General features: G+C 37.8%; 4 protein-coding genes across 8 annotated transcripts in view; 2 read left to right on the top strand and 2 right to left on the bottom strand.

The window, feature by feature from the left end:
* Positions 1-804: 804 nt before the first annotated feature.
* On the bottom strand, positions 805-7,658 carry LOC129721232 (tectonic-like complex member Mks1). 2 transcript variants are annotated; one of them, XM_055673555.1, is made up of 6 exons: positions 7,574-7,658; positions 1,801-2,398; positions 1,460-1,742; positions 1,343-1,406; positions 1,132-1,285; positions 805-1,074 (listed from the first exon to the last, which is right to left on the bottom strand). In XM_055673555.1, the coding sequence occupies exons 1-6, from the start codon at positions 7,585-7,587 to the stop codon at positions 844-846; spliced, it is 1,344 nt and encodes a 447-aa protein (XP_055529530.1). In that variant the 5' UTR covers positions 7,588-7,658; the 3' UTR covers positions 805-843. The 2 variants fall into 2 exon arrangements, with proteins under 2 accessions (XP_055529530.1, XP_055529529.1); XM_055673554.1 differs by lacking the exon at positions 7,574-7,658 and adding an exon at positions 5,255-5,410.
* LOC129721234 (protein rhomboid) lies at positions 5,503-9,775 on the top strand. 2 transcript variants are annotated; one of them, XM_055673556.1, is made up of 7 exons: positions 5,503-6,459; positions 6,515-6,770; positions 6,851-6,907; positions 7,748-7,856; positions 7,915-8,022; positions 8,083-8,296; positions 8,362-9,775. In XM_055673556.1, the coding sequence occupies exons 1-7, from the start codon at positions 6,325-6,327 to the stop codon at positions 8,665-8,667; spliced, it is 1,185 nt and encodes a 394-aa protein (XP_055529531.1). In that variant the 5' UTR covers positions 5,503-6,324; the 3' UTR covers positions 8,668-9,775. The 2 variants fall into 2 exon arrangements, with proteins under 2 accessions (XP_055529531.1, XP_055529532.1); XM_055673557.1 differs by lacking the exon at positions 6,851-6,907 and having other exon boundaries at positions 5,532-6,459.
* A 2,016-nt stretch (positions 9,776-11,791) lies between these two features.
* Positions 11,792-27,229, top strand: part of LOC129721231 (protein Red) — a 75,104-nt gene continuing 59,666 nt past the window's right edge. Inside the window, exon 1 of the mRNA XM_055673553.1 lies at positions 11,792-12,645. Within this exon, the coding sequence (XP_055529528.1) occupies positions 11,957-12,645 (689 nt within the window). The 5' untranslated portion in view covers positions 11,792-11,956. The remainder of the gene's footprint in view (positions 12,646-27,229) is intronic.
* On the bottom strand, positions 19,734-26,820 carry LOC129721242 (collagenase-like). Of its 3 annotated transcripts, none has more exons than XM_055673570.1 (5): positions 26,664-26,820; positions 20,720-20,904; positions 20,480-20,643; positions 20,158-20,417; positions 19,734-20,100 (listed from the first exon to the last, which is right to left on the bottom strand). In XM_055673570.1, exons 2-5 carry the CDS (start codon positions 20,765-20,767, stop codon positions 19,805-19,807), a joined length of 768 nt encoding a protein of 255 aa, XP_055529545.1. In that variant the 5' UTR covers positions 20,768-20,904; positions 26,664-26,820; the 3' UTR covers positions 19,734-19,804. The 3 variants fall into 3 exon arrangements, with proteins under 3 accessions (XP_055529545.1, XP_055529544.1, XP_055529543.1); XM_055673569.1 differs by lacking the exon at positions 26,664-26,820 and adding an exon at positions 24,327-25,409 and having other exon boundaries at positions 20,720-20,992; XM_055673568.1 differs by lacking the exon at positions 26,664-26,820 and having other exon boundaries at positions 20,720-21,992.

Consider the following 27,229-nt stretch of genomic DNA (forward strand, 5'->3'; position numbering starts at 1 on the left):
TACTTTTTCGATTCAGATAATAATTGAATTTTCATGGAAACATTCCTAAGAGTATCTATTTTCAATGCAAGCTTAATAACTTTTGTTATTCTTGTTTTTACAAAATCGAATATGAATACCGTTTCGTGAACCTCTTACTGTAAATAGCTTTAAAAAGTAATTTTTTTCGTTTGTTTAACCAAAAAAGATCAAAGTGGTCCAAATCTTACAAAACACGACCAATAAATATAGCGATATGACTATTTACATATTAAAAAGTTAGCGATTAGCAAAAGTTCCGCTAATGTGGGTTTAGCGTTTAGCGTTTAGCGATTATCGAGCTAAATTTTCCGGTTAGCGACTTAGCGATTAGCGTCGCTTAATTTTCGGTTACCGGTGCCCACCACTGTATATTAGTATATCAAAACAAAACGATTCTCAGAGATGGAGAATAGAAAGGCAGGGCAAATCTGTCGAGGAATAAAGAACCGACAATGCAATTCACGACGCAAGTAAGAAAGAGATGCCAGATAATTGTTTACGAACTAAGCACATGCGACGGTTGGGTTGAAGCTGACAAATTTAACAGTGCGCTCCGGGCAGCACGCCAGGCCAATACTGGGTCAAAATCGAGCGTATAAAGAAGGGTTTTGACAGCAGTTGGATTGCTTCCAGGTCAAAATGAGGTGAGCTGGTGGAATAAAGAAATTCGCTTTCAATGAAGAAGCTAGTGTTATTTTTTTGGTGACGAAGACCTACTCCGACGGAATGTCCTATTCACAAACTAATTAGAGTTGATGATATATAGAAAATAGATCCCCCAAACTGAGTATGGCATGTGATCTGAAATAGTGATACAATTTTTCAATAGTTCAAATTTACTACTTCTTCAAGCCTCTCGCGAGCTCGGTGGTACGATGACAGCAGTTCTTCAACAGTTATGACATTCGAGTAGAATTTTCCGTGCTTGCGCGAACTGCGACCTGCTGTTTCGATTACTTTGGGTCGGTGCTGTTGAATGATCTGATATTTGATATTTAGTTTTCCAGTTTGCTCGGTACAACTTCCATAACGATTTAGTACAGTTTTGTCGTCCTATTTGAAAGAAGGCAATGATGGGTTACAAAAAAACTTTTTGGGCAGATTTATTACCTGTCCATAAAATTCTTTCAATTTAACCTGTCGACGTCCTCCCACAAGATATGTTTCTAGTTTATCATGATACTTTTCATTGTTCTGAATCCTTATACACTGTAATGTTTTTGCTTGTATTTGTGGACTTATATGCATATTTAAATATGCGTTTCTGTTGAATAATAATATCATTATCAAATTAATTATAGAGATTTTATACCTTCAGTACCCTAGTAATCTCTCACGTTTCCAACTATCGATAGAAATAACGTTAAAAAATATTTTCACATATTCTAAAAAATGAATGTTACAAATAATAATGTGTCGAAAAGTTATAATTATTCACCATTAACGTCCTTGCTTTCGGGAATATCAATCAATAGTTCATGGCAGTGTCCAAAGTTCCAAACACCGTGCGTTTTCTTGCTGCTGTGTGTGCTCCCTCCTAAAGGTCCATCTAAAACCTTTGTCTCAACTGGTAAAATGAATGAATATCGCACAAATATGTTGTCATACGGAAATTGAAGAGCGGATAAAATTTCCAACATTATCAGGAATCTAAGATGCCGGTTTTCAGGGTACGAAAAGTTATTTTTCGATAAATCATCTGCTAATGTTAGTTTTGCAAGCTGTAAAAAAAATGAACGTTGTAATAATTATTCAGTTCTTTGTTCAGTCTTTAAGTACCTTGTTCATTAAAGTGTTTTGTAACTCGATAGCTGGTTGCGATCTAGTGAAATTACTTTTGTGGCTTAAATTTTCAATCCCGAAATGATACATTTGTCGGCTGTCACCTTGTATTTCTTTATAGTATGGGTTTATTTTCATGCAATTAAAATCAGGGTAAATAAGCAAAATTTTTTCTTGTTGATTCCATTTGATAGAGCAAACCAATACTTCGCTATCCAAATCCGCCATTATGAACATGTTTTCAAAATCTGCCTCCACTTCTTTCAAATGAAGTTTGTTAATCTGAGCAAGATCTGGCAACTCTTCATCTGGGGCGTAATCATCAGCAGATGTATAGGAAAATATCTTCCCATTGATGTCCTTGTCAGCTAGCCCGTTAGTTCTGATAACATGATGGTAGCCTTTCTGCAACTCCGAGATACAGTTGTCCTTAATGTTGTAGTAGTCTATTTCATATTTGCTGAATACTTTCTCTTGCCAAGTGATTTCCATTTGTTCTTCTACACTGTTGGATGGTTCTTCAAAGAGGTCTCCTTCAACAGATTGATCGAAACGAGGGATTTCGATAAGCGAATGTACCTTTTTAAGCGTAATTCTGTAATAAAAATGCTTTATTTTTATATACTTTTATCGTTACGAAAGTTGATTATTCAATGCTTCGCAGGAACGACAGATACACTATCTCAAACTATACATCAATTAACATAAAAATTCAAACATTATACAGTTTTTGATGCAAATGGCGTATTTCTTTTACGAATTATGTTTATGGTGGTAATCTTCTTATATATAAAATAAAGTTACATATATGTGCGACCGCCCATAACTTTACAACGAAGCGTCTGATTTGAGCTGGCTTTGTTTTGTTGTGTTCGTCTACATCCAAGGCAAATTGTTACGAAGAGAAATCTAGAAAAATTTAAAGGAAAATGGTGGAATTCATGAAAATAGAATTTCCATACAACGAAGACATGAGATCGCAGAAGGCGCAATGTACAACAATAGAATGACAGCATTTCAAAACAGGTGACTCTCGACAGTTATTTTATAATCATCCTTTAAAAGTTACCACCGAAAATTAAATACAAATAGAAGTATGCTCTACTGATGGCTACCGTCAGGGTAATCGGTTGAAATATCTTAACACATTAAAATGCAGCTCTGTCTGTCTGCCTGTCTGATCCATATAGACTTGAAAACTACTGAACCGATCAGCGGGAAATTTTGTGTATAGAGGTTTTAGAAGCCGAGAAAGGTGACTAAGATAGTTCGAGACCCCTCCCTCTTCTATAAGGTAGGGGTTTCATACAAATGAAACACAGATTTCGCACAGCTCAAGAACCAATCAAGCAAATATAACCAAATTTGGTATGTGAATGTTTTTTTATGTAACAAATATGTCCAAAATGGTTCGACTCCCTCTTCTGGAAGGAAGGGGTTCCATACAAATTAAACACAAATTTCTGCACATCTCGAGAACTAACCAACTAAATGGAGCAAAATTTGGCAGGTGAATATTTTTAGGGATAACAAATATGTCTATAATAGATTGACACCCCTCCTTCTTCTGGAATGGTAGTGTTTCCTACAAATGAAACTTAAATTTTTCACAACTCCAGAACTTTTTTTTTTCGATTATAGTAAATGAAACCAATTTTAGCATGTGGAGGATTTTGGGAACAAAAAATATGTTAAAGGTGGTTCAACATCCCTTCCACTTCTGGATGGGAGGGCTTTTATACAATTCAAACATAATTTCTATTGTAATTTGATACTCCTCCGTACTCTGGAAGGGAAGGCAGGTCTCCCATACAAGCTAAACAGATAATTCAACCAGGTTTTCCTGAAAACAGCCTACAATGATCGGGTCGATGCACAGGAGTCAAAACTCGAATCCATACGCCATTTATAAATTTAAGATGGACACTTCCGGTTTCTAATATGGATATTTCCGGAATCGCAATGGTGCTCTGAAGCCACAAGTCGACCTCAGATAACATTTTGAATTGTAAGATGGCAACTTCCGGTTTTTGGAAAACAGCCGAAAATGGCCGATTTCCATCCAATAGGAGTACCTCCGAAACCAGAATGATGCACAGAAACTATAAATCGATCAAATACACCATTTTGAATTTTAAGATGGCGACTTCCGGTGTCTGAAAAACAGCCGAAAATGACCAAATACCACCCAATATGAGTGTTCCTTTAACCAGTATGACGTTCAGAGGCCAGAAATTTTCTTCAAATGCTATTTTGAAATTAAAGATGGCGACTTCCGGTGTCTGGAAAACAGCCGAAAATGACCAAATAACACCCTCTATAAGCATCTCCGGAATCAGAGGCTAAAATTTTACCACATACACCATTATGAATTGTAAGATGGCGACTTTTGGGTTCTGGAGAACAGCCGAAAAAGACCAAATAACATCCAATATGGATGTTTCTTAAGCCAGAATGACGCCCAGGGGCCAGAGTTCGTCTCCAAATGCCCTTTTGATATCCAATATAGCGACTTCCGGATTCGGAAAAAACTGCCGAAAAAGACCGAATATTGCTTAATATAAATATTTCCGTAATCGAGATGATGCATAGAAGCCAAGTATTGACCCTGGACACTATTTAAAATTCAAAGATGACCACTTTTAGTTTCTGGAAAACAACAAATTACTGAACACCACCCTATATGGGTATTTGCGGAATCAGATTGATGCCAGAAAAACAGCTGAAAATGATCGAATACCACTCAATATGAATATATTTTTTTATGCATTTTTAGACTATAAACAAATCGCAAGGAATCAATGAATTTGGAATGTTTAAAATTATTAAATTAAGAACAAAAATGGGCGAGACGAAGTTTGCCGGGTCAGCTAGTTTAATATAAATAAATTCTATCGACATTAGCAATCCGCGCTAGTTAAGATTCGAACATGCGACGACTGGTTCGTTAGGCCAGTATCAAATTTCGAGATCAGCTGGTAGGCGAATGACTTTCAACTTGAATGTTTGATATACAGTACGATGCAAAACAACAAGTGATTCGTTTACCACTGTCGAATTATGATGCAAACAGCACGTGTGACTGAGCTATTCGGAAGCTACAAACCATGATAGCTAAACAGGTGTAGCTAACCGGATTGCGGTGTAGCTAAACCAAAACTACACCAAAACTTGCACTGGTACTTTTCATTTTTTCAGTTTTCAAGTTGCACCAGAACTACATCTTTTCTGTCCCGTGTAGTACGCGAATAAAGCAGAGTGGAATAAGAGGTAACAACAACAAATGCTGTCAAATACCATACGAAAAACATTTGGATGTAGCTTGTATGTTCATTTTTCAGCAGTAGAAACGGTGTAGTTCGCAACAATAAAAAATTTGACATTCAATTAAGATAGAGAGCAAAGCAATATGAGAACTATAAATACTGCATAATATTTCAGTATTATTCACCTGAACCTCCAATTGTTGATAGATCCATTTACTCGATATATACCAGTTTTAAAAATCTTCTGGCAGGTAAACATTTTAAGAGAAAAGTTATTTTAATAATTTTATTAGAGACAATTTAGCAAATCAGAAGCGGTAAAGTTGACTGGTTGGTGTTTGTATCTCATACGGTAGTCATAGAAACGGTTTGAAATGTTTCACTTCTCAAAGCTCTCACAACTATCTGGAAATATTTCATACTGTTAGAATTTTTTTTCGACCAATCACAGAACAAACCTTTTTATCGGTTTTGACAACTCTCTCTTATTATTTCATTCATTCCTTTCGTTCATACGCTATCCCTATATTCTACATCTACCGTTATAATTTGTTTATATATTTTTTTATCCGCTATGTACGGTATAAAAAGAGACTGCTATTAGCATAGACTTTTAACGCTTTCTCTCGCTCACATTTTACACATGTTATTGTATGAATGATGTACGAATAGTACAGTTTGTTTTGTACTACTCGCGCGTACAACGGTGTTTACGTAGAAGAAGTTGAGTGTTTGCTGGGAACAAAATAATTGAGCGCTAAATAGTGATTTCCATTCCATATTTTAAAATTCCGATGCATGAATGTGTCTTTTTAAATCGAGTGCCTTGAAACAATAATTTACACTTGTGCATCGATTTCCCAAGAATGTATGTATGCTTTGATGGTTTACCACTTGGAAGCACAACGGCCTGATCAATTGTATTATCGGAACTAAGATACCGCTGTATGTCTGTTCGTCACACACGGTATTGTACATAGACATTCGCCAATGTAGAAATGAGTCACTAATCAGCGAGACACGGATAAGGTCGGTTGTGTGTTTGCAGGTGCATGGGTTCCCTGTTTTTTCGTGGAATTTTACGAGAAAACGGTGTTGTTGTGAAATAATGCTCCAAAGTGAAAGTTTAGTAAGAGTAGAACAATATAAATATCGATAGTTTGCCTATAAGTCAAGTGACGGTGTTTAATATCTAATCAAATATCAAATCAAGTGTATCGGCAAAAATTTGTATATACTATATATTTCAACGAATATGGCATCGTATTTAAACAATCAGCAGCAAGTGCAAATCCCAATGGGCGGTCAGCATGAAATTATTCCTCTTCAACGGATGACAACCAGGGAAGAAGCGACGGAAAGACAACGAATTCGCGATATTTTTGATAGAGTAAGCACGCCAATATGTTTGTGAGTTTCATTCACATTTTATTTTCGATTTCCAGTACGACAAGGCTGGAACAGGACTATTATCTATTCAAGAACTCAAACGCATGATAAATCATCGGAGATGTCCGGATTTGCCAAAAGGATTCGTTAAAAAATTGCTTAAACAGGCAGATCAGAACAACGATGGACATTTGGATTTCGAGGAATTCTACCAAATGTCTCGAGAACATCATTATCTCTTTCGAGATATGTGCGTCCGATACTGCCGACTAGTGGTACCTAGTAGGAATCCGGCAACAGATGATGAAACCGGTAAGTGTAGAAAATATTCGATTGCTTTACAATGTCCTGAATTAATCGTGTTCCTCTTTCTTTCGGAATATGCTTACAAGGGTCTGCAACGGCATACCAACGACAAATTTCCACTGCGACCGTTATTTCCGAACGAGGTTGGTAATTTTTGCCGGCAGCAATTAAAATCACATACAAACATGTTCATCAACTCATAACTGCTTACTAATCTAATACCTGCTAAAGATTCCTTACTGTCGAGTGTTGCACTGATTTCCGTAATAGTCTATCCGACAATTAGTGCTTCGAATTGATAAGATATCTAATACACCGGTTATATATGGCCTTGTCAGAGGGATAGCGCAATTTCTTAAAATAAAATACCTCAACAAGAAGACGATAGACACCCGTTCGAATCCCTGTTTCGTGATTCACCGGCAGTGTGACATCACTATTTTAATTTCAGTTACAAGCGCCAATTTACTTTCTTCGATGCAATGTCGTTCGTGTGTGAGTGAAGGTTTGCAATCGGAAAAATAATCCTAATAAGACTGAGTTGTCTTTTTTTTTAAATTGCAAATAATTACAGCTCATGTTTTCAAAACATAAATGAATGACAAAAAATATAAAATATTGTCGTAGCCAATGAGAAATGGTTTGTAAGAATTCAATTCTTAATATTCTTTTAATTCTTTTGACATTCTTGCAGCGGTGTTCAGTGAATTTGTGTTCTTCGATAACTTTAGGAACATAAAATTCTACTTTACTCAAACTTATAACTTTGAATTTTTTGGTTTTTGTCGTTTTTATTGTTTTTTACTCACCTAATGGATGGCATTATTTATGCTTTCTCAAATTATCCATTCTGACACAAAATAATCATCGGATTTCCAAATTGTTCCTTGTAAACGTGCTGCACCTAATCAATGTTGATTGCCACTTTCTTACACATCGAACATTATGTTTCCATTGTAATTATCAAAACGCATGTTTTGCAGATGGCGAATATGAACGTAGCATGACTTTTTGTCCACCACCATTGACAATGTTAATATTTTCAATCGTCGAAATCATCTTCTTCGCTATCGATATTGTAAAGACTAATAAGTGAGTGCCTGCGTTATTGTTTGTGTGTTTTTCAATTGTTGGTTTTGCTTATTTTTAGTCAACTAGGAACCAGTACCAATGGCCCAATGGCAACACTATTTATATACAACCCCCAGCTACGGGAGCAGGCATGGCGGTTTGTGACTTATATGTTCGTACATATCGGGTAATGTTAAGCATTTTATAATGTCAGAGTTATTTCTAACTTTTTAATCTTTTCTTACAGTTTTATGCACATCGTGATGAACCTTTTAGTACAAATATTTCTTGGGGTGGCACTCGAACTTGTGCACTGCTGGTGGCGGGTGGCGTTAGTATATCTAGCCGGTGTTCTAGCTGGATCCATGGGAACGTCTATATTTTCACCAAGAGTTTTCTTAGCAGGAGCATCAGGGGGAGTTTATGCATTAATCACTGCCCACATCGCGACTATCATAATGGTGATTCATTGTTTATCGTAGTTTTAAAGGAATCATCAGTTTAATCTGTTTTTTCTTGTCTTTAGAACTGGAGCCAAATGGAGTATGCAATCGTACAATTGTTCGTTTTTCTCGTCTTCTGTGTTACGGATTTGACAGTATCGATTTACAATAGCTTTAATGATCCTTTCGATAAGGTCGGTTATATTGCTCATGCCAGTGGTGCTTTAGCTGGATTTCTGGTAGGAATTGGAGTACTCCGTAATCTCAGGGTCAATCCGTGGGAGCGAAGATTATGGTGGTGTGCAGTAACCGTATATTTTCTCTTGATGGGAGGTGGTATTATGTATCATATATTCAACCCAAACCATTTTTATCCAGTCTTTGCCTAATTTAAACAAAAGTACATATCATATTAACTACTATTTAAAGAAAGATTCGTATGAGCTAAACGAAAGATTTCACTACGCGAAATTCAAAGGTTTGTCGAATCGCATACAATGTGCCTTTTATGAGTGCCTGAATGGCCAAAGCAAGAATGACCGAAACAACAAACAGCAGATTCAATTCAACGGGCGAATTACAAAAGGCCCTGGCCACACGTCGCCTGCGTAATATGTGTTTCAGCTATTGTCCAGATTAGGGGTTCCCAAACGTGCTCCTTTAAGTTATCGTAAATGCGCCGATGGGAATACTAATCCCACATTAACGTAAACCAAAAGTTGGTGTGAAGTAGGGATGTTACGTATATCTGCATCCGCAAATGCGGAACATCTGCATGAAAATTGACATCCGCATTCGCATCCGCATTATATCATGCGGATATTGAAAAAAAATATCGCAAATCAAATTTTGTAGAAAAATTTTCCTTGGTGTATTTGCTGCCCGCTTCAATAACTTATGCAGTGAAGAGGGACATGGTCAAGCGAAATAAGCAAAATAAAACACCAGGGATGCTACGAATATCCGCATCCGCATCCGTAGATGCGGAACATCCGCATGTAAATTGACATCAGCATCCGTAATCACATATCCGCATCCGCATCTGCAGATGTCGGAAAATCACATCCGTAACATCCCTGGTGTGAAGTATAGAAAAGGAAAGTTTTTCTCATTGATTTAGAAATGCTGGTGCGGAGCACAAGACCTGGGAACACTATTGAATTGAAATTCGGCCATTCGTGATTCGGCCATTTGTTTTTCGGTTATTCGCCTCGAGCCTCCTGTATGCTACTTATGATATATTGAACACAAACTCGAAGCACAAAGTTTTTTCGTACAATAACTAAACTTAGCGTTTTGAGAATGGCATTTTTATTGATAAGTGAAGCTTAGCTTTCAATATTCCATTTTACAAAACATGGTTTTTGCATTTGTCTAAGTATTAGCTAGTATTAAGCTTTAACTGTTAATTCAAGACATGTTTAAAGTTTATTATTAAAGAAATTTTAAATAGAAATGATGATGAAATAATATATTTAAATGATTTTTCCGACAGTACATTCATCTTAGAAAGTCTCATATTAAAATTTTATATCCGATATACCACATTGTTCTTTTTGTTTGTAATGGTTTGTACATCGAATTGACGGGTCTACTACGAAAGGCTGAAACTCAAAAGGCTGAAACACGAAAGGCTAAAATTCGAAAGGCTGAAATCACGAAAGGCTGAAAACTACATAAGGCTGAAAACACGAAAGGCTGAATCACGAAAAGCTGAAAAATCATAAGGCTGAAATTCACAAAATTTATTTCTTAAAGAACACTCGCGGCCTACGGCCGACTCGATTGTCCGAGATGTATGCTGTCCTTACTCGCTATCGCTCGTTCGGACTAAACTAGGGGATCACCCCTACGAGTCAGTAGACCTAGGAAAACGAACGAACCTATGCAGAGGTGATTTCTGCGGGTGGGCTGCCACCCCGCAGTGGCCGGCGCTTCCGACGGCGGGTCGCCGGCGCACACTCGCGGCCTTTGGCCGTCTCGCCCTGAATCATCTAGGAAACGTGTACAAGAGTCAAGTGTGTATAGATTCAAATGTTGCCGAAAATTAATTTTCCGTTGCACAAACCAATTAAAAGTTGTTTCAAAAGTTTCAGCCTTTCGTTCATTCGGCCTTTTGTGGTTTCAGCCTTTTGTGCATTCAGCCTTTCGTTATGAAACATACTTTTCAGCCTTTTGAGTTTCAACCTTTCGGGTTTCAGCCTTTTGAGTTCCAGCCTTTCGTTACTAACCCGAATTGACTGACAAATAGAAGATATCACAACGAAATCATCAATCGTTAACGACAATTTTAATATCCATACTATTTATATGAAAAGAAACAATTTACAATTTTGATTCGAAGTGAAATTGATGTTTGACACCCACGCCTATCCACAACTCAAGAGGCTTAAGGCCCAAGCACAATGGCAGAGCTGCCAGATTTTATTTTGAAAAATCTGTATGCACCCGTAAAAAAATCTGTATTTTTCTGTATTTTATTCGTGTGCCTACAAGTGCTCTGGTTTGGGGTAACTGGGCTTGGCATCCAACCTTAAACTTCGCCTGAAACCGTAAAAAGGTTGGGTAAAATTCCTGAAAGAAAACTCAGGTGTATAACCTCTTTTTTTTGTTTTTTTTTTTTTGCTAGAAAGGCAATAGAATCCGGTATTTTTGTTCCAAAGTTTTCCCGCTTAGCCAAATGTCAAATGTCTAGAAGAAATCAAACAAAAGAAATTTCCCGCTTAGTAAATGCCAGACGCCCAGCAGAACTCGAACAACCACGCTCGACGCCTGGGTTAGAATCCCAACGCCGACATGGGTGTCGATGGTTGTGGGGTGGGGTGATCCACCCACAACCAACCCAACTGGTCTAGGTTTAGTGATAGCCGACACCGGGAGATTTTCTGAGGCGAAAAATCTCTGGGATCACGCATTCCATCGCATGACAAAGTAAAGCCGTTGGCGCCGGTCCGTTGAACAACGGGTCGTAAGTTAGGGTCCTGGGTGGAGTCGCCTCCACGAGTGGCGGAGCCAGATCAACGGAGAATAAGTAAGAATAAAAAAAATCGATTGCTGAAATTCTGTACAAATCTGTATTAAAAATCAAAATTCTGTATGAATTCTGTATCATTTCTGTATCGTGGTTAAAAAATCTGTATAATACAGAAAAATCTGTATACTTGGCAGCCCTGCACAATGGATACGTTTGCGTTGCGTTGACGTTAATTTGACAGAAAATGTATGTGCTAACTGTCAAATTGCCGCAAACGCAGCCACAACGTATCAGTTGTGTTAAAACCTTTACGCCTTATGGAACGTAAACCTAGGGACTGTTAAAATCATAAATTTCTCTCTCATTTGATGACGTTTGTTCCACTTTGCCTGCCAATGTTGTAATTCGGAAAGAACAAATTGAAGAGTATTATTCACTTTGATTAATAATTTGATGTTATTTTTCAGTGCACTATTATATTGAAATTATTAGGAATTTATTTGAAATGTTTCACATCGGCTCACATCTTCATCGTTTTATTTGACAGTTCGCTTAAGCTTCGATTCTCAACTCGATGTATGTTTTGATATTCGATATGAAAAAGTGTTGTTTTCATTTCCAATAAAACTAGCAAATTACTCTTAGAATTTCCGGGATAAAGTGAACGTTGAATTTCGGATAAATCAGCATCTTCCGTGTCGACCATGCCTGGCGACGACATTCATGAGCCGGATACTCCGGCTACCCAGCGACTTACGAACGATGATTTTCGTAAACTGTTAATGACACCGAGAGCCCCGAGTGGCTCCGGCCATGCCGCAGGAACTGTGCGTGATGCTATGGCCAAATCATCGACGGCAGCCGCATCATCATCTATAATGAAACCACCCTCCACAGAGCGGCACGAAGCACGTCGGAAGAAGAAAAACTTTTATGCCCAGCTTAAGAAACAGGAGGACAATAAGCTTGCAGAATTAGCCGAAAAGTATCGTGATCGGGCCAGAGAGCGACGCGATGGAGCCAACCCAGACTATCAGAATCTTGATCCGTCTAACTCGACCAGTGGTTATAGGGCGGTTGCACCGGATATAAAATCAGGATTAGATGCCGCGGAACGTCGGCGCCAGCAAATTCAAGAGTCGAAATTTTTGGGTGGTGATATGGAGCATACGCATTTGGTAAAAGGGCTTGATTATGCACTGCTGCAGAAGGTTCGAAGCGAAATAGTTGCTAAAGAGCAAGAGCTAGATGAAGAAATCGACAAACTGGCAGATTTACCGGCAGAAGCACCCGTGAAGCAACCAGTTAGTGAGAAGGAAGTGCAAAAGAGTGATGATATTGAGTTTCGTACTGCGATGGGAAAAAATGTATTTCGGATTTTGGAAATTCAAAGGTTTGTAAACATATCTTAGCGTTACTCTGAATTATTGGTTTCATAGTATGTATGTCAAAATTCGTTTTTCTAATATCAATGATATAATGAGCCTTTTTTGGTAACTTCTAATCTCAAGTTTACTACTACCAATTTCTTTGTTGTATAAATTTCGTTATATTATTTTTTATGGTATAATCTTTATCTTTTATGTTAATACGATGGAACGCGAGATTCCAGAGATTTTTCGCTCACAAAATCGCGTTCTGAGGGATCGGGCCTGGTCGTGAAATATGCATTAGATTTTAAAACATTCTTTCGGTTATTCCCGTAAATAATATCGAAATGTTGGATATTACCCAAATATCTTCGCATTTGTGTATTTTGAGCAAACGAGTAAACAACAGCTTTTGTATTTTTTATGCAAAAGTGAACGTTATGTTATTAGTTTTGAGAGTATTACTCGTTTACTCCAGTTTATCTTGGAAAATTTGATCAGTTTTGGTTTCAAATCACACAAGACTAGAATATTTATATCCACGAAGCACAGTTTATGAATTACAAATGATTGAGGCATATATATTCAGGTTAGTTTTTTATCAGTTTGATATTTTGATCATAATGTGTGATCATAATCATAATCGATTACACACGGAAACGGCAAAATACACTGAAAACCATCGTCCCATTTTGTACAATCCTAAAATGCCAATGGCATATGCTGTGGTTACACAATTTTGAATAACTACGGAGTTACTCAATTTTCGTGTTGTTCCAATTTTTATGAAAATGAACTGTTTTCTAATCATTTTTGAATTCATTTTAGGAAGTGTGTACTAGTCTTGAGTGTCAAGCTTTACCTTCAGTTTCCTCAATTAGAAAACAACTCTGCTAATCAAAGTTAACCATGAAATTCGTCCAGCATTGTTCTCAGTTATACCACAGATAACAGACATCCAAGCTAGAACAAAAAACTCCAGAAATCGCGTGTAAGATTTCAAAATCTTACTCGTTTGGAATGCTAACGACATCTTTCTACAACTTTCGATTTTAACTACTTTAGTGATGGCAGCGCTGGATTATAGTCAAAGCTGCCAGATGCATGAAATTTCTCACAGATTATAGAGTCGCTGTTTTTGCAACGATATAACACTGTTTTTGTGAGGTTTGTGTATTTTTTTCATATCAACACTAAAACAAACAAATTTATCGCAAATATAAACTGGGATTGAATAAAATTGTCGATTAAGTACAAATTACGACTGCTCAAAATTTCAACATTGAAAAACGGCAATCCATTTTACTGCAATAATATCGATTGGAGCTGGAAAACTATCGATTTTATCGAATCATTGACCACTAAGTGTTCTTAGCGCCTCCATACTGCGTATTGCGACATGCTAAAAAACCGTTGCGTCTTTTTACACATGAAGCAAATTAGCTTGGATGTCTGTTATCTTTGGTTATACCGACATTTTCTAGCACCAGCTTTACCAACCGCCCGTGGAGAAAAATCAATTAGAACCTAAACCTACAACCTAAAATAACATTATTATTAGGTACCATTTCTTATTAACTACAAAAGCATCGTTTAAAAGTTACACACTTACATTTAATCACCTAATTCGTTTTTTTTCACCGACTTTTCAACAGCAGAGCGCTCGGTAAAACGTTCGGTAATATAAACCACTACCGACAGATCAGTAATCAAATTGTTGTTGCTTTCTGTCATTATTACCGACCTAATTTGTGAAAACGGCGAATGCCATTAGTTGCCAAAACCACCGATCAAATCTGTAAGTTGTGTAAGACAGTACCGGAAGATCTGTGATGTTTGTTTTTTTGTTCACTTTTAATTATTTTAGAAAACCAGAAATATGACGTAAATTTACATGATTATTTTTGTTCAAATGTTATTAAGAATTTTAACTATTGAAAACTAAAAAAAAATCAAAAATCGACGTTCGCCGCACCGAATTTGCATGAGTGAAAATCAATTAAACGTTTTTTACTGCTGTGGACTGTGCATGAACTTCATGCCAGTTGTGCTCATAGTTTCAAAGCCGAGGATCTTTAGGATGTGTCCATTAACATGGCGGTGTAAACTATTTACTTAGCATGCAACAGATGCTCGGAAGTAGAAGCAAATAATGTGATGGTTTGATGCCTAAAATATTTACAAATTTTCTCATCATATACTTACGAAAGATTTGTTCTATGCGATCATCTTCTTGCTGAAGTTGTTGGAAAACGTCCTCCATTTTTTTTCTTTCGCAGGAACTTCAATGTTCAAACGAACCGAGAATGAGACTCGACAACCAGAAGGAGAACAACGAATAGAGAAAATTTGACAGCGCTATAGTTAGTCCGGTAGTTTTTCACCAATATTCGGTAAAAGTTCAATTTACCGAACAGTTAAGCAGAAAGTATAGTAGTATTCAGTAAAATTATTTGTTGAATACAGAAAATATGTAAAGTTATATTAATTTTACAAACTACTCTGTATTTTCTCAAACTTACCGATCGAAATTATAATAATAATTACCGAACATTTGCTATCTGATTGAGTGTGTACGTAACGCATAGCGGCTAATTAGTCTGCGTTACTAATCGTTACATTGGAATTGGGATTGGATATTTAAGATCCCAATTAATGAAACATTGTGGGTGTGTAGGCCTTACTACTCTAAGCAACCTTTTCCTATGTTTTTTGACATGGGGCTACATCTTTGTTTTCCATACTGGTATGCATTCTGTAAAATTGGAAATAAAACTGGCAAATGTTGCGTCAGATTTCAAACGATAATAACAGCATAACTACATGATGGATAATAATAACCAATATGTTGTTGGATAGGTAAAATGTTGAACAATTTTGTAAAACACTAGTTATCATTATTTTTTTATTGCAAACCAGTAAAAGTCGAGCAAAAGTGTCAAGGACAAATTTACACGAACAATGAACCAATCACATGCGAGCATTCCTAGCACAGACGACATTAATAGACACAAACCATTCCCTGTGATATTCTCTGTATTAATATGAAAAAAAAACAAAAAAAAATGACAGAGTCTCCCCGTGCCAATAGATCAATTTATGTTTGCTTACATGAACCTAGATTAATTTGATGTCTCGAAGGTAAAGGTTTCTCGAAAAGCTTGAAACAACCCCTTCTCTTAAACAATTTCTAAACCTGCTGTTAGAGCTTAATAGAAATTGATGTCTTGAAAGAGAGGATAAAAAAGAAGAATCGATCTGGCGATCCCCTCATCATATTTTTTCAGAGATTCCCGTATAGTTAAGCACAACCTAGCCTATAATATCATCCCGGCTAAAAAAATACTCACATTATTTGACATTGTTTTCGTTTTTGATTGATAGAAATCTGCGTTCGAAACAAGATTCTAAATTTTTCAATAGTGCATTAGTTTGCATAATAAAATCACAACTTTTCGCATTTTGATGAATGCTTAGCTAATTTACTAATCGCTTGCTGCAAGAATGAAGGAAATCCGTTAAAAACTGACTGAGAAATAAGCATTTCAAATTGGATAGTTTTCGTGACGCTCTCGATGTATTCAATCTGAACCCTTATTCCATAACGTTGCCGTAAGACGTAATTCTTCGCTAAAAGCAGTAAAACAACAATATCGCACGCTTAGCCTTGGGGCTAATAGCGGTCTCGAGCAACTAGATTAGTTGAGAGAATTCGTTATCGATATTGTTTTTGGCACATTTTGTATGTGTAGGATAAGTACAACGTTACACCGTGTCCCAGTGCTGAGTCGAGAAAATTTCCAGCTCGAAAAGATCCTCGACTCGATCGGGAATCGAACCCGATATCACAACCGTGTGGGAGAGCTAGCCGACCGACATCGCTAACCACAGAGCCACGGGGACCGCTAAAAGCAGTATGGTGCACTGCAAAAAGCAGTATGGTGCAATGAAAACTTTTAGATGCAACCAAGAGAAGTCACATCTGAGTTTTATTTAACTTTTGTTAAACCCAAATCAGCCCAAAATTCGCCGTAAAATTTGACTTTTTTCAACTTTGGATAGCTGCGTCCACGTACAAAATGAAACTGACTTGATGTGATTTTTTTCTGTCAAGCGGTATCTATTGGGGCTCATAAATGTATTGCCAAATGATGAAACTGTCATTAAATTTCATTTTAAGTCGAAAAAAGTTGAGTTATCTGCGTATAATAGACTAATTGTAAAACAGTTACAACTACTATCGTCAAAGTTGTTGAACATTTTATTTTCAGACGAGTTCAAAATTGAGAAAATTTAGCGCCAAATACTTTAGAGTATAATGCCAAAAATCTTAACAACAAACTATCGAAACATTCCCGTGTTTTGATAGTTGAATTTGAAATAAATTCAAAGTAAACTATTTGATTTTGTTTTCTTTATTCAAACGTCTCTCATTGCTGAAGCAAATATAGCAATAGGCATCTTGTATAAAGGTTTTTTTTAATCAAGAGATCCAGGATATATTAAAATCAACAACCTGATAGATTTTTAGCTACTTGTTATGTTACAATATTTCATTTTACAAAAAAATCAAAGAGAAATAGGAATCGAATAAAATCGATAAAATCTTCCGCTTTCAGGAAATCAAGTAAGCGAATCTGATTTTTTCCACAACTATAATCAAGCAAGCATATAGAGGTTGATAAATAAAAGCATGCAAAAGTATACCATGCGATAAAAGACCGGAAATGACGTTTTCGTAACGATTAGTATTGCAGAATTATTGTTTTTTTCTTTTTATTTCTTTTCGCAGTGTGATAAGCTGACGATTACAGCCAGCTGGATTTAATTGAAAGTCACAGTGTCTGATTCATATTTAGCCAGAGTACACTGAGGGCTTTATAACCACGAAGAAAAATTCAATATTTCGGTTATGTTAACGTAATCATATGTAAAACTACTTTCAGGATATTGATAAGTGTAAACGATGAAATGGATCAACAAATTTATTCAGCTGGCGCTAGAGTTGGTAGGCTCGGTGCGCTCGCCCGGCAATTATTCCGTACACAGAAAAAAAGTGTCAAATCCAAATTATTTAAGCCTAATGCCTTCCTAGGTCACTCCTGATCAGGTTGTGAGAGGTTAACCGTAATTTTACATTTCGTAATGAAACGTTTTGCGAACGATGAAGTTTGCTCAAACAAACTCATGTAGGGGAATTGTGGGTAAAATGAACAGGGGTGGTAAAATGGACACCCGTTAAAATCTCGACTATTACGTTGAAAAATAGTACAAACTTCTTTGGCACCTTATCTTAAAGGCACTAGAAGCTATTTGAGACAAAGTATGCGACATGAAACAGTCAAACAGTCAAAATAATAAACAAAAACAAATAGTAGGGGGTGGTATCCGGGATACGACCGCATAGTTGACGTAGGACTACAATAGTTTTATATTTCCCTTTGAGGCTCTGTTTGATTTGAGCTCGTTTTACTTTTGGCACACATTTCAACCAATTTAAGCTCAACATCCTCCAAAAAAAAGGTATTTTGGTTCTTTATATTGCCGAAACGAATGACCGGAATCGGTAAAACGGTTCCTGGAACATGACCGGAACATGTGCTGATAATATGTATAATGATCATGATCTAAGCAGTACTAAGCCTCTAATTACACGGGTAGTAATATCAAGTATCTAGGTCATCAGCCTCAATTCATCAAGCGACACCTCAAACGACTTGGAACGATTTAAAATGGACATGAGAAAAACAGAGTATAGAGTTCAAAAATAAACAACGCATTTTATCTGTACAATGAACCTAATTTTTATACCCTGCTATCTGCCTCTAGCGACACGTACAGAATTTTGCTGTCCCCGCTGGCGCAGCGTATTTTGCGGAACCCGAATAATCATTGAATTCTGACAATTCAAATGGCAATTCGATTGTGTTCCAGATCGCAACGAATCCTACGCGTTAACCCAACACGCCCCAATGTGCGTGTAGTCTTCACTTGGCTTGGCTGCACACAAATGAATATCGAGTTCTACTGCACTGATAGACGACGAGTGACCAGCGCTCTATTCATACATTGCTCGGTGCAGTACTGTTGCCTGTGCCAGCATGTTTTCCATCAAGACATCAGTTTTAATAACATTCTAACAGCAGAACGTAAAACTGTCTGATAGTGGAGATGGTTACGAACTTTCCGAAAAAGCTTCACCTTCAAGACATCAATATAGTCTCTAGGCTCATAGAAGCAAACGCTAGTAGACCTATTGGGACGGGGAGATTCTGTCAAATTTTTTTTTGCCACTGCTATATAGGAAATCAAAGCAGGCAGTTGGTGTCTACTCATGAAGTCTATGCCAAGCGTGCTCGCACGTGATTGGTACATTGTTCGTGGGAATTCGAACTTGAAACTTTTATGAGATTTTCAAAATTGTGGTAATTTCCATTTAAAAATCTAGATGCTTCGTGTTTATATCAGAAAAACGCAAAGGTAAACTCGGACCGATGGACAGATGACCGCGGCTAAACGTACCGTTGAATGCGGAATGTCTGTAAAAAAAGCTTCCGCCATTTCTCAGTTTCTTGCGGATAAGGTTACATATTGTTATTAATTCTACGACAAACGGTTAAAATTGAACTGTTGACGAATGCATATGTATGTCACGTGTTCTGGAACAACATTTTACTATCTGTAAAGGGATAATTAATGTTCACGCCCAAGGTGTTCATATTACCACCTCCCTATGTTCATTTTACCACCACGTATCCATTTTACCCCCAAAAAACTGCTTTCGAAAATGCTCATGTAAACTACGAAAAATACTTTATTTAAGTACTTCTTCTTATTTTTTGTATTAACCATTGGTGGCTCAGTTAATGTGCGCTATCGACTCATAGTTGTAGTGTTAAACTGTGGAGGAAATTAGGAAATGGCTTAGGGTGTCCATTTTATCACCCCTTCCCTACGATGTTTAAATTGTGCCATGAGTGATAAACATAAAACTTTACTTTTTATGAACGGAAGCCCTATGTAACTGTGAGTTGTACATATAGTTAGATAGGATAGTTAATCCATAAGTCAACGATATGCGTAGGATAATTATGCAGCATAGAAAAGCCTCTTAATTTGAAACGCTATTATATTATTATCAGAAATTACAATTTACGTTTTTCAACATCCTGATTGGAATATTTACACTGATGTAATCTGTTGAATCCATTGTCTATAAGGAACAATGCGTGTGTATCCGGAAGGGCTTGCGTTCGCACAGCTAGCTGTCATCAGAGATGCAATACCAGTCAGCATTGCGTTACCCCGGACGATAGTTACAAAACCGGCCCCGATGTCACCGTTACAGATATTGGATAATTCGACGTTGTCTTCACCGCAGAAATGATTTGGAACCGTAATCTGGTAGAACTGCTGGCAACGTGAAATTGTTGTAACTCGCTGGTACGATCGTATAAGGAAGTCTGAGCGAGAAATTGCTGTAAAAAAATTCATCTAACACTGAATCTCTTGTTATGAATCGAAAGTAAATTTACTTGTTGCGGTGGTAAAACCAAATCCAACAATGGACCCTTCTTCATTCTCCAGTGGTAATTGAGTTGTTTCTGTCAAAGCTGGTAGCGAAATAGGAGCGATAGTTGATGTGAAAACAAGGGAACTAACCAGAGTAATGATACCAATATCATTGGCTCTGGTGTTAGCGTTGTAGCTTGGATGCGGAGTAGCTGTAGTCGTGGTTAGCATGCTCAGTGAAGTGAAAACGTTACTCCCAAGACCAATGTTCCAAGTTACATATCTGTTGGATCGACAAAGATGGTTGTACTAAATCAAGCTCACAAGATGCAATGACCAGTTTACCCTTGAATATTTTGCGCAGCTGTGATAATGTGTCGATCAGAAATGATCGAGCCACCACCGAAAAATCCTGCGTTTGCTGCATTCAGATACAAAACATACGCGTTGTAGGGTTGATGAGGAACCTGGTGTCCATTAATGATGTAAGGTGTGCGGTCTGGAAGGGCCTTTGTTGGTGAAAACATTGATGTTGAGACGACTGTTTCTGGATTTTATAATTGGAATTTTTTTTGCAGAACATACCTGAGCTCCCAAAGTGCAGAATATCGCTAGAAGTGCGAATTGTTTCATCCTGATTAGATCTAGCTGTCTGGCCACTGGATTACTAAACTGGTACAGGGATAATGCTCAAGTCCAGTCTTTTATAGTGCCGTGTCTCTATACATATTTCTTGATAATGTTTGCTGTTATCACCAAAACATGACATTCTAATTGCTTTTCATAAACCTCATGCTCAAATCGCTCAAACGCACCGATTGACAGACAACACTCTTTCAATAGGAGCCAAAAGATACACTACATGGACGGGATATGAATTGACCTCGTAGTCTGTTTAAGAACGTCAACGATACACGATATCGGAAAGTAGTGCTTCAAACATGACATAATAGCAAAAACACACAGCAAAACCACACAGCGTTTAGGAAAGAGCTGCGGCTAGTGAATTCGTTTTTTCGTCAATAATTTGAAATTTGTTTTTTTTTAAATGTTGTAAAAAGAATTACATTTATTTTTATTTTGCATATATCGAGTTATTTGTTGAGATAATTTTTTAGCATATATGGTCGGCGTGTGGGCAAACCAAACCAAGCGCTAGAAAAATTATTTCGAGTAATCGGCGTTCAAAGTTTTAGCACAAGCTGATATGTGCCGCTACTTAGAAGGAAATTCCCTGACGAGCGCGTGTAGTGTGATCAAACGGTGGAAACAGTACTACGACGAACATCTTAACGGTGATGTTACGGCAGACGGTGAAGGTGATACGACAATTAATCTAGGAGGTATTACAGCAGACGCCGAAGGTGATATGACAATTAATTTAGGAGTACGTGCAGATGACGACAGGTTCCCGGCCCCAGATCTCTAGGAGATTGAGGAAGGTTGAAAGCGGTCTAAAATACGGCAATGAAGCACTGGCTAGAGCGCTGCAGTGGGTGAGCATCAGGGTCAGTGGGTCAGCATCTGGGAGGGTGAGAAATTACCGGAGGAATGATTGGAAGGAACGACTTCAGAGCAGCGTATGACACAATCGAACAAGATCAGCTATGGCAAATTATGCACGAAAACGGGTTTCTGGACAAAATTACGCGATTGGTTAGATGTATAGAGTGATGTGTACAGTGCGTACAGAGAGTCCTTTTAAATCCCGAAGATGGTTGCGGTGGATCGATAAGCTTTCATGTCTGCTTTTCAACATTGCCATGGATGGTGTTGTTAGAAGAGTGAGGATAACACGAGTGGCACGATTTTCAGGAAGTCCGGCCAATTACTTGGCTATTAACATTATGACACGCAGCTTTGAGCAGAGAGATAAAAAGAAATTGCGCTTACTTTGGACTGCGAAAAACGCTTCGATTGAACAAAATTCGCCGCTCCACTAAGTTGACCATCTATAAAACAATTATTGAACCGGTAGTCCTCTACGGCCACAAAATATGCTTGTGGAGGACCATCGTGCCCTTGGGGTTCTCGAACGAAAAGTGCTCCGTGAACCAGGCGTTGCATCAGTTGGAGTTCCCTCTAGCCCATACGGCTAAAATCGAAAGAACACGGTGGGCTGAGCATGCCGTAAGGACGTCGGACGAAAGGCCAGTCAAAATGATTCTCTATAACGACCCAATAGGAACGCGTGATGCGCAACGTGAACGAAGGAGAATCTCCGCAGTCTATTGGGCCATCCACATTCCTTTTGAACAGTTTATCTACAGTGTTGTTGATCTCACTCATAAACAGCCTGCAACACCTCAAGGGAGGTTTTCGTAGCTGCTGATATCACACACTGGAGTATTCTCCATTCAAGCTATTTCTCGTTCTTTTTCGCTGCCTTCCTTGCTCGCATTCGCTCCCGAAATCATATGCACACACGCGCGCACACTCTTTTACTCGCGTGTAGTGCCCTTCTCGCGAGTACAACCAGCTGAGTACAATTGTTTCAAGATGCATTATGATAGTTGTGGAGGGACAAACAAATATTTCAAGTAGGGTAACGGACTACTTCGGCAGTGGTTTGCTTCGACTGGTTTTGCATTAGACTGCTATGAAAAACTTACCAAAGCAGTCCGATACTCTACACGTTCCAGTATGCGATACTTTCCTACTCTTTAGCAGGAACTCGCGTACTCTTTTTCAGTCGCTGAGTAGCAGTTTTTGCGTGTCGGTGCGTGTTTGCTGCTCTACTCAGGGGCCAGAGCAATGCATGAAAAAGAAAGAAGATCTCGAAAGCGGAAGACTTGTATGGCCTGATAGATAGATAGATCTGATAGATCACGAACAGAGGCCCAGAGCTAAAATTACATCGGCAGTCTGCACTACCATCCCATAGAGTTTTCGCCTTCATATCTCACCAATAATACAACCTTGTGCGTAAAACCGTGTATAATCGACATTTTTTCCAAACATGAAATCAGCTTAGAAGAAGATTCCAAGAACATGTCATACGTGAAGTTTGTCTCAGAGGCGTCTATCTCAGAGGCGTCGCGTGGTTGATTTCGTCACATGTGCACCAAACATTCATTTAAGATCTTTTTCCTTAATCGAAAGAAGAAATTTAAACCAAAGTGTTTGGTGTTTTATGTTGAAGGGTTTCGCTAATATGCTTATATGTTTTTATAGGTTACTATATTTCAATAATTGCATATGCCCGGATATTAAGAAATAGGGTACCTGTGCTGTGCACATGTTGTAAAGGTGGACCCGACGCCACTGGTCTATCTGGAAGTTAGGTACCTGAATTTGAAAATCTAGTATTTCAATAAGGGAAAACCAGGAAAAGGGGTCAGGTTTTGAGCGCTTATATTTTAGTCATTTATAATCAGGTTATCGAGCTTCTGGCATCAATCGATCACAAATTCTTTTACATTGAATTCATGTAACAAAAACAACCTATTGTTTACACTATTGAAAAGTTGGTAAATAACATCGATTGTCTAAATCATACCGAGCAGCCAATCACTACATTTCTTCCCTAGCGCAGTCGACACTAACGGATACAACCGATCTGACTTTGTAAACGATTTGTTGTTGTTGTTGTTGTCATTTTCTGTTTCCGATGATTTTTTACTTCCCTTGCCATTCTCTTCTCTTCTTCTTTGCAACGTGAATAAAGGAAGGCGATTATCGAAAATGTCTTGCTCTTCATTAATTTCATTAGTAGTTCGTTTTGTTTGCAATCAGAAAAGTGCATACTATCAGTAACAGAAAGGTCTATACATTGTGTACGGCCATTGATATAAAAGTGGTTTCGTAGTGCGAATCATAGCAGTTATAATACCAACTTTCAAGCTGGTCCATGTTTTTTCTGAGTGAACATTTCCTTTATCTTTCTTTTCCTTTCGTTATCCAAAACTGCTTTTTGCTGTTTCGGAATGGTAGCGGCGCTGTGGCAGTAGATCTGAGTGTTTTGACAATATCCTTGCTGGATTCTGTTGAGGATCGTCACAGAATTCTTAATCGCTGGGAATATTCATAAAATCAAGATTTATGAAAAGAAGTGCATTTGCAGCACAAATCGTAATATCTTTATAACATTAGTAAAAAAAGGTTTTTACTTGTACAACGTGCATGAGTGACCCAAACAGGTTCGCTGAATATTGAAAATCTTATAGCGAATTTCTTTATTCCACCAGCTTACCTCGTTTTGACCTGGAAGCGCACTAACTGCTGTCAAAACCCTTCTTTATTCGCTCGATTTTGACCCAGTTTTGACCTGCCGTGGAAGCGCACTGTAAAATTTGTCAGCTTCAACCCACCACCGCACGTGCTAAGTTCGTAAACAATTATCTGGCATCTCTTCCTTGCTTGCGTCTTAAATGGCGATGACGTTTCATTATTCCTCGGCAGTTTTGCCCGCACACAGTAGAATAGAGAAATTCGCTATTAAACTTCGAAAGTTTTTTGAAAATTGAAAATTCAATTGTCGTCGCTAATTTTCAAACGCCTTTTTCTCGAAAATGTGATTTTTTAGTTGTGCCACTGTTGCACAGAACCGACGATTTATTCCATGTGATAAAAAGTGACCCCAAAATCCCTAAAAAATATCTCCCACCAAATGTGATGTAATTACAACAAAACTCGGGAAAATCAACTACTTAAATTATGATTTTGAAGCACTAAAATATTCCATTCCGTATTTCAAAAAAAACTACACCGACAAGTTTAATTTATTGCCATTGCGGATTGCAATTTGCCGGTGACATGGAATGATTCTAGCACAGCACAGGCATCCGAGGTAGAACAAAAAACTCCAGAAATCGCGGGTAAGATTTCAAATTCTTACTCTTTTGGAATGCTTACAACATCTTTCTGCAACTTGCGACTTTAACCACTTTAGTGATGGCAGCGCTGGATTATAGTCACAGCTGCCAGACGCATGAAAATTCTCACAGATTATAGAGTCGCTGTTTTTGCAACGATATAACACTGTTTTGTGTGAGGTTTGTGTATTTTTTTTTCATATCAACACTGAAACAAACAAATTTATCGGAAATATAAACTGGGATTGAATAAAATTGTCGATTATGTACAAATACAGCTGCTTAAAATTTCTACATTAAAAAACGGCAACCCTTCTTATTGCGGTAATATCCTTAAGAGCTGGAAAACTATCGATTTTATCAAATCATTGACCAATAAATCTTCTTAGCACCATCATACTGCGTATTGCGACATGCTAAAAAAACGTTGCGTCTTTTTACACATAAAGTCCAATTAGCTTGGATGCCTGTTATCTGTGTGTCTAGTTTTTATTATTTTTTCTCACACACTTCAAGTAAGCAAACAACATACGCTTACAGCCAAAGTACAACTAATTATTTTAACGCGCGAGTCATGTTTGATAGTTCCGCAGACAAGCTTGTATGATGATTCTCATACATATACGGCAGATTGAAGTCTAGCGCTGTGGAAGGTGAACTCCAATTAGCAGTGCTATCAACCGTTTTTTTTTTGTTAGTTAATCTTCTATTGAAGAATGTGATATACTTGAGCATGCGTTTGCTGCTGGTCCGGTTTATCTCTCGCTACAGTGATCGGATAGGACAATGATGATGAAAAAATGATGGTTGTCCTAAATACCTACGGAGAGAACTAACGCAAATACCAAGACGGCGCGACGCAGGTGATAGAAAGAAAGAATGTAAAAAAAGGTTGCACTACGCTGCTCACTGTTTATCGGTATAAAAACGAACTTTGAGCGTGAAAGCGCATTATTCTATCGTCAACTGTGTACTTGCCAACAAACCTATCGTTGAGATGGTACTGGATACAAGCGGCAAAGCAGCCAAGAAATCTGTCAAAGGACAGAAAATTATTAACAAAGGTGACTACAGTGTCCTAAGGAGAGCTATTTTCGGAGGTATTGCTGCTGAAGCTTCCTGTTTGGCGCATTACAACAAACGGTAGAAACCATTACTTCCCGCAAACTTCAGACCGCCATATGTTTGTTGTTTCCAGGAGAGCTAACCAAGCAAGTTGTGTCCAAATGAACTAAGCTGTTACGAAATACACTAGCTCCGAGTAAATTGCTTCATTCCTCCTTCCAAGTACAAATTGCAATCGACCCTTCTCAGGGCCACAAACTCATTTTTGAAACAATACTGAATTTTTACTTGCTTTACAGTTGAAATGTGCAGTTTTACGTTTGTTACAAGTGATGAAAAATCTTGACTACTTCAACACATGATTTTGGAGCGGCAAAAGTGGTCATTGTGTTCTACAAAAAGTGAGAATGTAATTATATTCTTGTTGCAAGATTTATAGCAATATCAGCAAAGTTTCAGCAAGTGGTAGAAAAATATCAACTACTTCAATTACAACACTTCGGGGCACACAAAAACGTGCCGTTGCATTTCACAACAGTAACAACACCGGCAAGTTTGTTCAATTCATCTTCATTTCAGATTGCCATTCGCCGATAATTCTAATTGTCTCGTTAGCTCTAGCAGAATTTCTGCAGTAATTCTGCAGTTACCAAAAACCCGAATATAGCTGCCAGCTAGAGGAGTGCTTAGGCACCAACGCGCCCAGCGCGACCAGCCAGAAATTGAAACCCGGTTTTCTTTCTTCGCCATAATCAGCTCGCAACGGTATCGGTACAGTTTTGGAATGAATTATATATATCGTCGGTTTTGTGAAACACTGACACAACCAAGCTTAGGAGAATGACTGGAGAGCGACACTATATTGACTTTATTTCTCTCGTTTCACTCTAACAGCCTCATGCATGAGCTATTCATGAGAGCTCACATACAGCTACAGCTTATACAAGGCAAAGAAACTGTCTAGTGTTGCGTACGACCCAAGTATGATGACAGTTCTACAAGGTATGCTATATTTTTGTCTATCCACGCACACAAACAAATCTCGTTATGAAAAATTTCGCGTTTTGTATGGAATTCAGAACATTTTTGGAAATTCTCGTTTTATGTTGTTTTATATCTGATTTTTTTAGTTGGAGAGTGAATCTCCAGTTGAAACACACTAGAAATTGATATTAATTTAGATTTAGTGTGAAAAATTGCGACAATATGTCCAAAT

Source organism: Wyeomyia smithii, chromosome 2 (genome assembly GCF_029784165.1).
Source record: "Wyeomyia smithii strain HCP4-BCI-WySm-NY-G18 chromosome 2, ASM2978416v1, whole genome shotgun sequence".
In the NCBI taxonomy this organism is placed as follows: Eukaryota; Metazoa; Arthropoda; class Insecta; order Diptera; family Culicidae; genus Wyeomyia; species Wyeomyia smithii.

Coding starts and splice junctions, on each gene's coding strand:
- LOC129721242 (XM_055673570.1), bottom strand. CDS start 20,767: ATGAAACAATTCGCACTTCTAGCGATATTCTGCACTTTGGGAGCTCAG. Junction 20,644..20,719: donor TCTGCACTTTGGGAGCTCAG/GTATGTTCTGCA, acceptor TCACCAACAAAG/GCCCTTCCAGACCGCACACC. Junction 20,101..20,157: donor TGGTTTTACCACCGCAACAA/GTAAATTTACTT, acceptor ATTTTTTTACAG/CAATTTCTCGCTCAGACTTC.
- LOC129721232 (XM_055673554.1), bottom strand. CDS start 5,328: ATGTTTACCTGCCAGAAGATTTTTAAAACTGGTATATATCGAGTAAAT. Junction 2,399..5,254: donor ATCAACAATTGGAGGTTCAG/GTGAATAATACT, acceptor TTTTTATTACAG/AATTACGCTTAAAAAGGTAC. Junction 1,743..1,800: donor AAAACACTTTAATGAACAAG/GTACTTAAAGAC, acceptor TTTTTTTTACAG/CTTGCAAAACTAACATTAGC.
- LOC129721234 (XM_055673556.1), top strand. CDS start 6,325: ATGGCATCGTATTTAAACAATCAGCAGCAAGTGCAAATCCCAATGGGC. Junction 7,857..7,914: donor GATATTGTAAAGACTAATAA/GTGAGTGCCTGC, acceptor GCTTATTTTTAG/TCAACTAGGAACCAGTACCA. Junction 8,023..8,082: donor TATATGTTCGTACATATCGG/GTAATGTTAAGC, acceptor CTTTTCTTACAG/TTTTATGCACATCGTGATGA.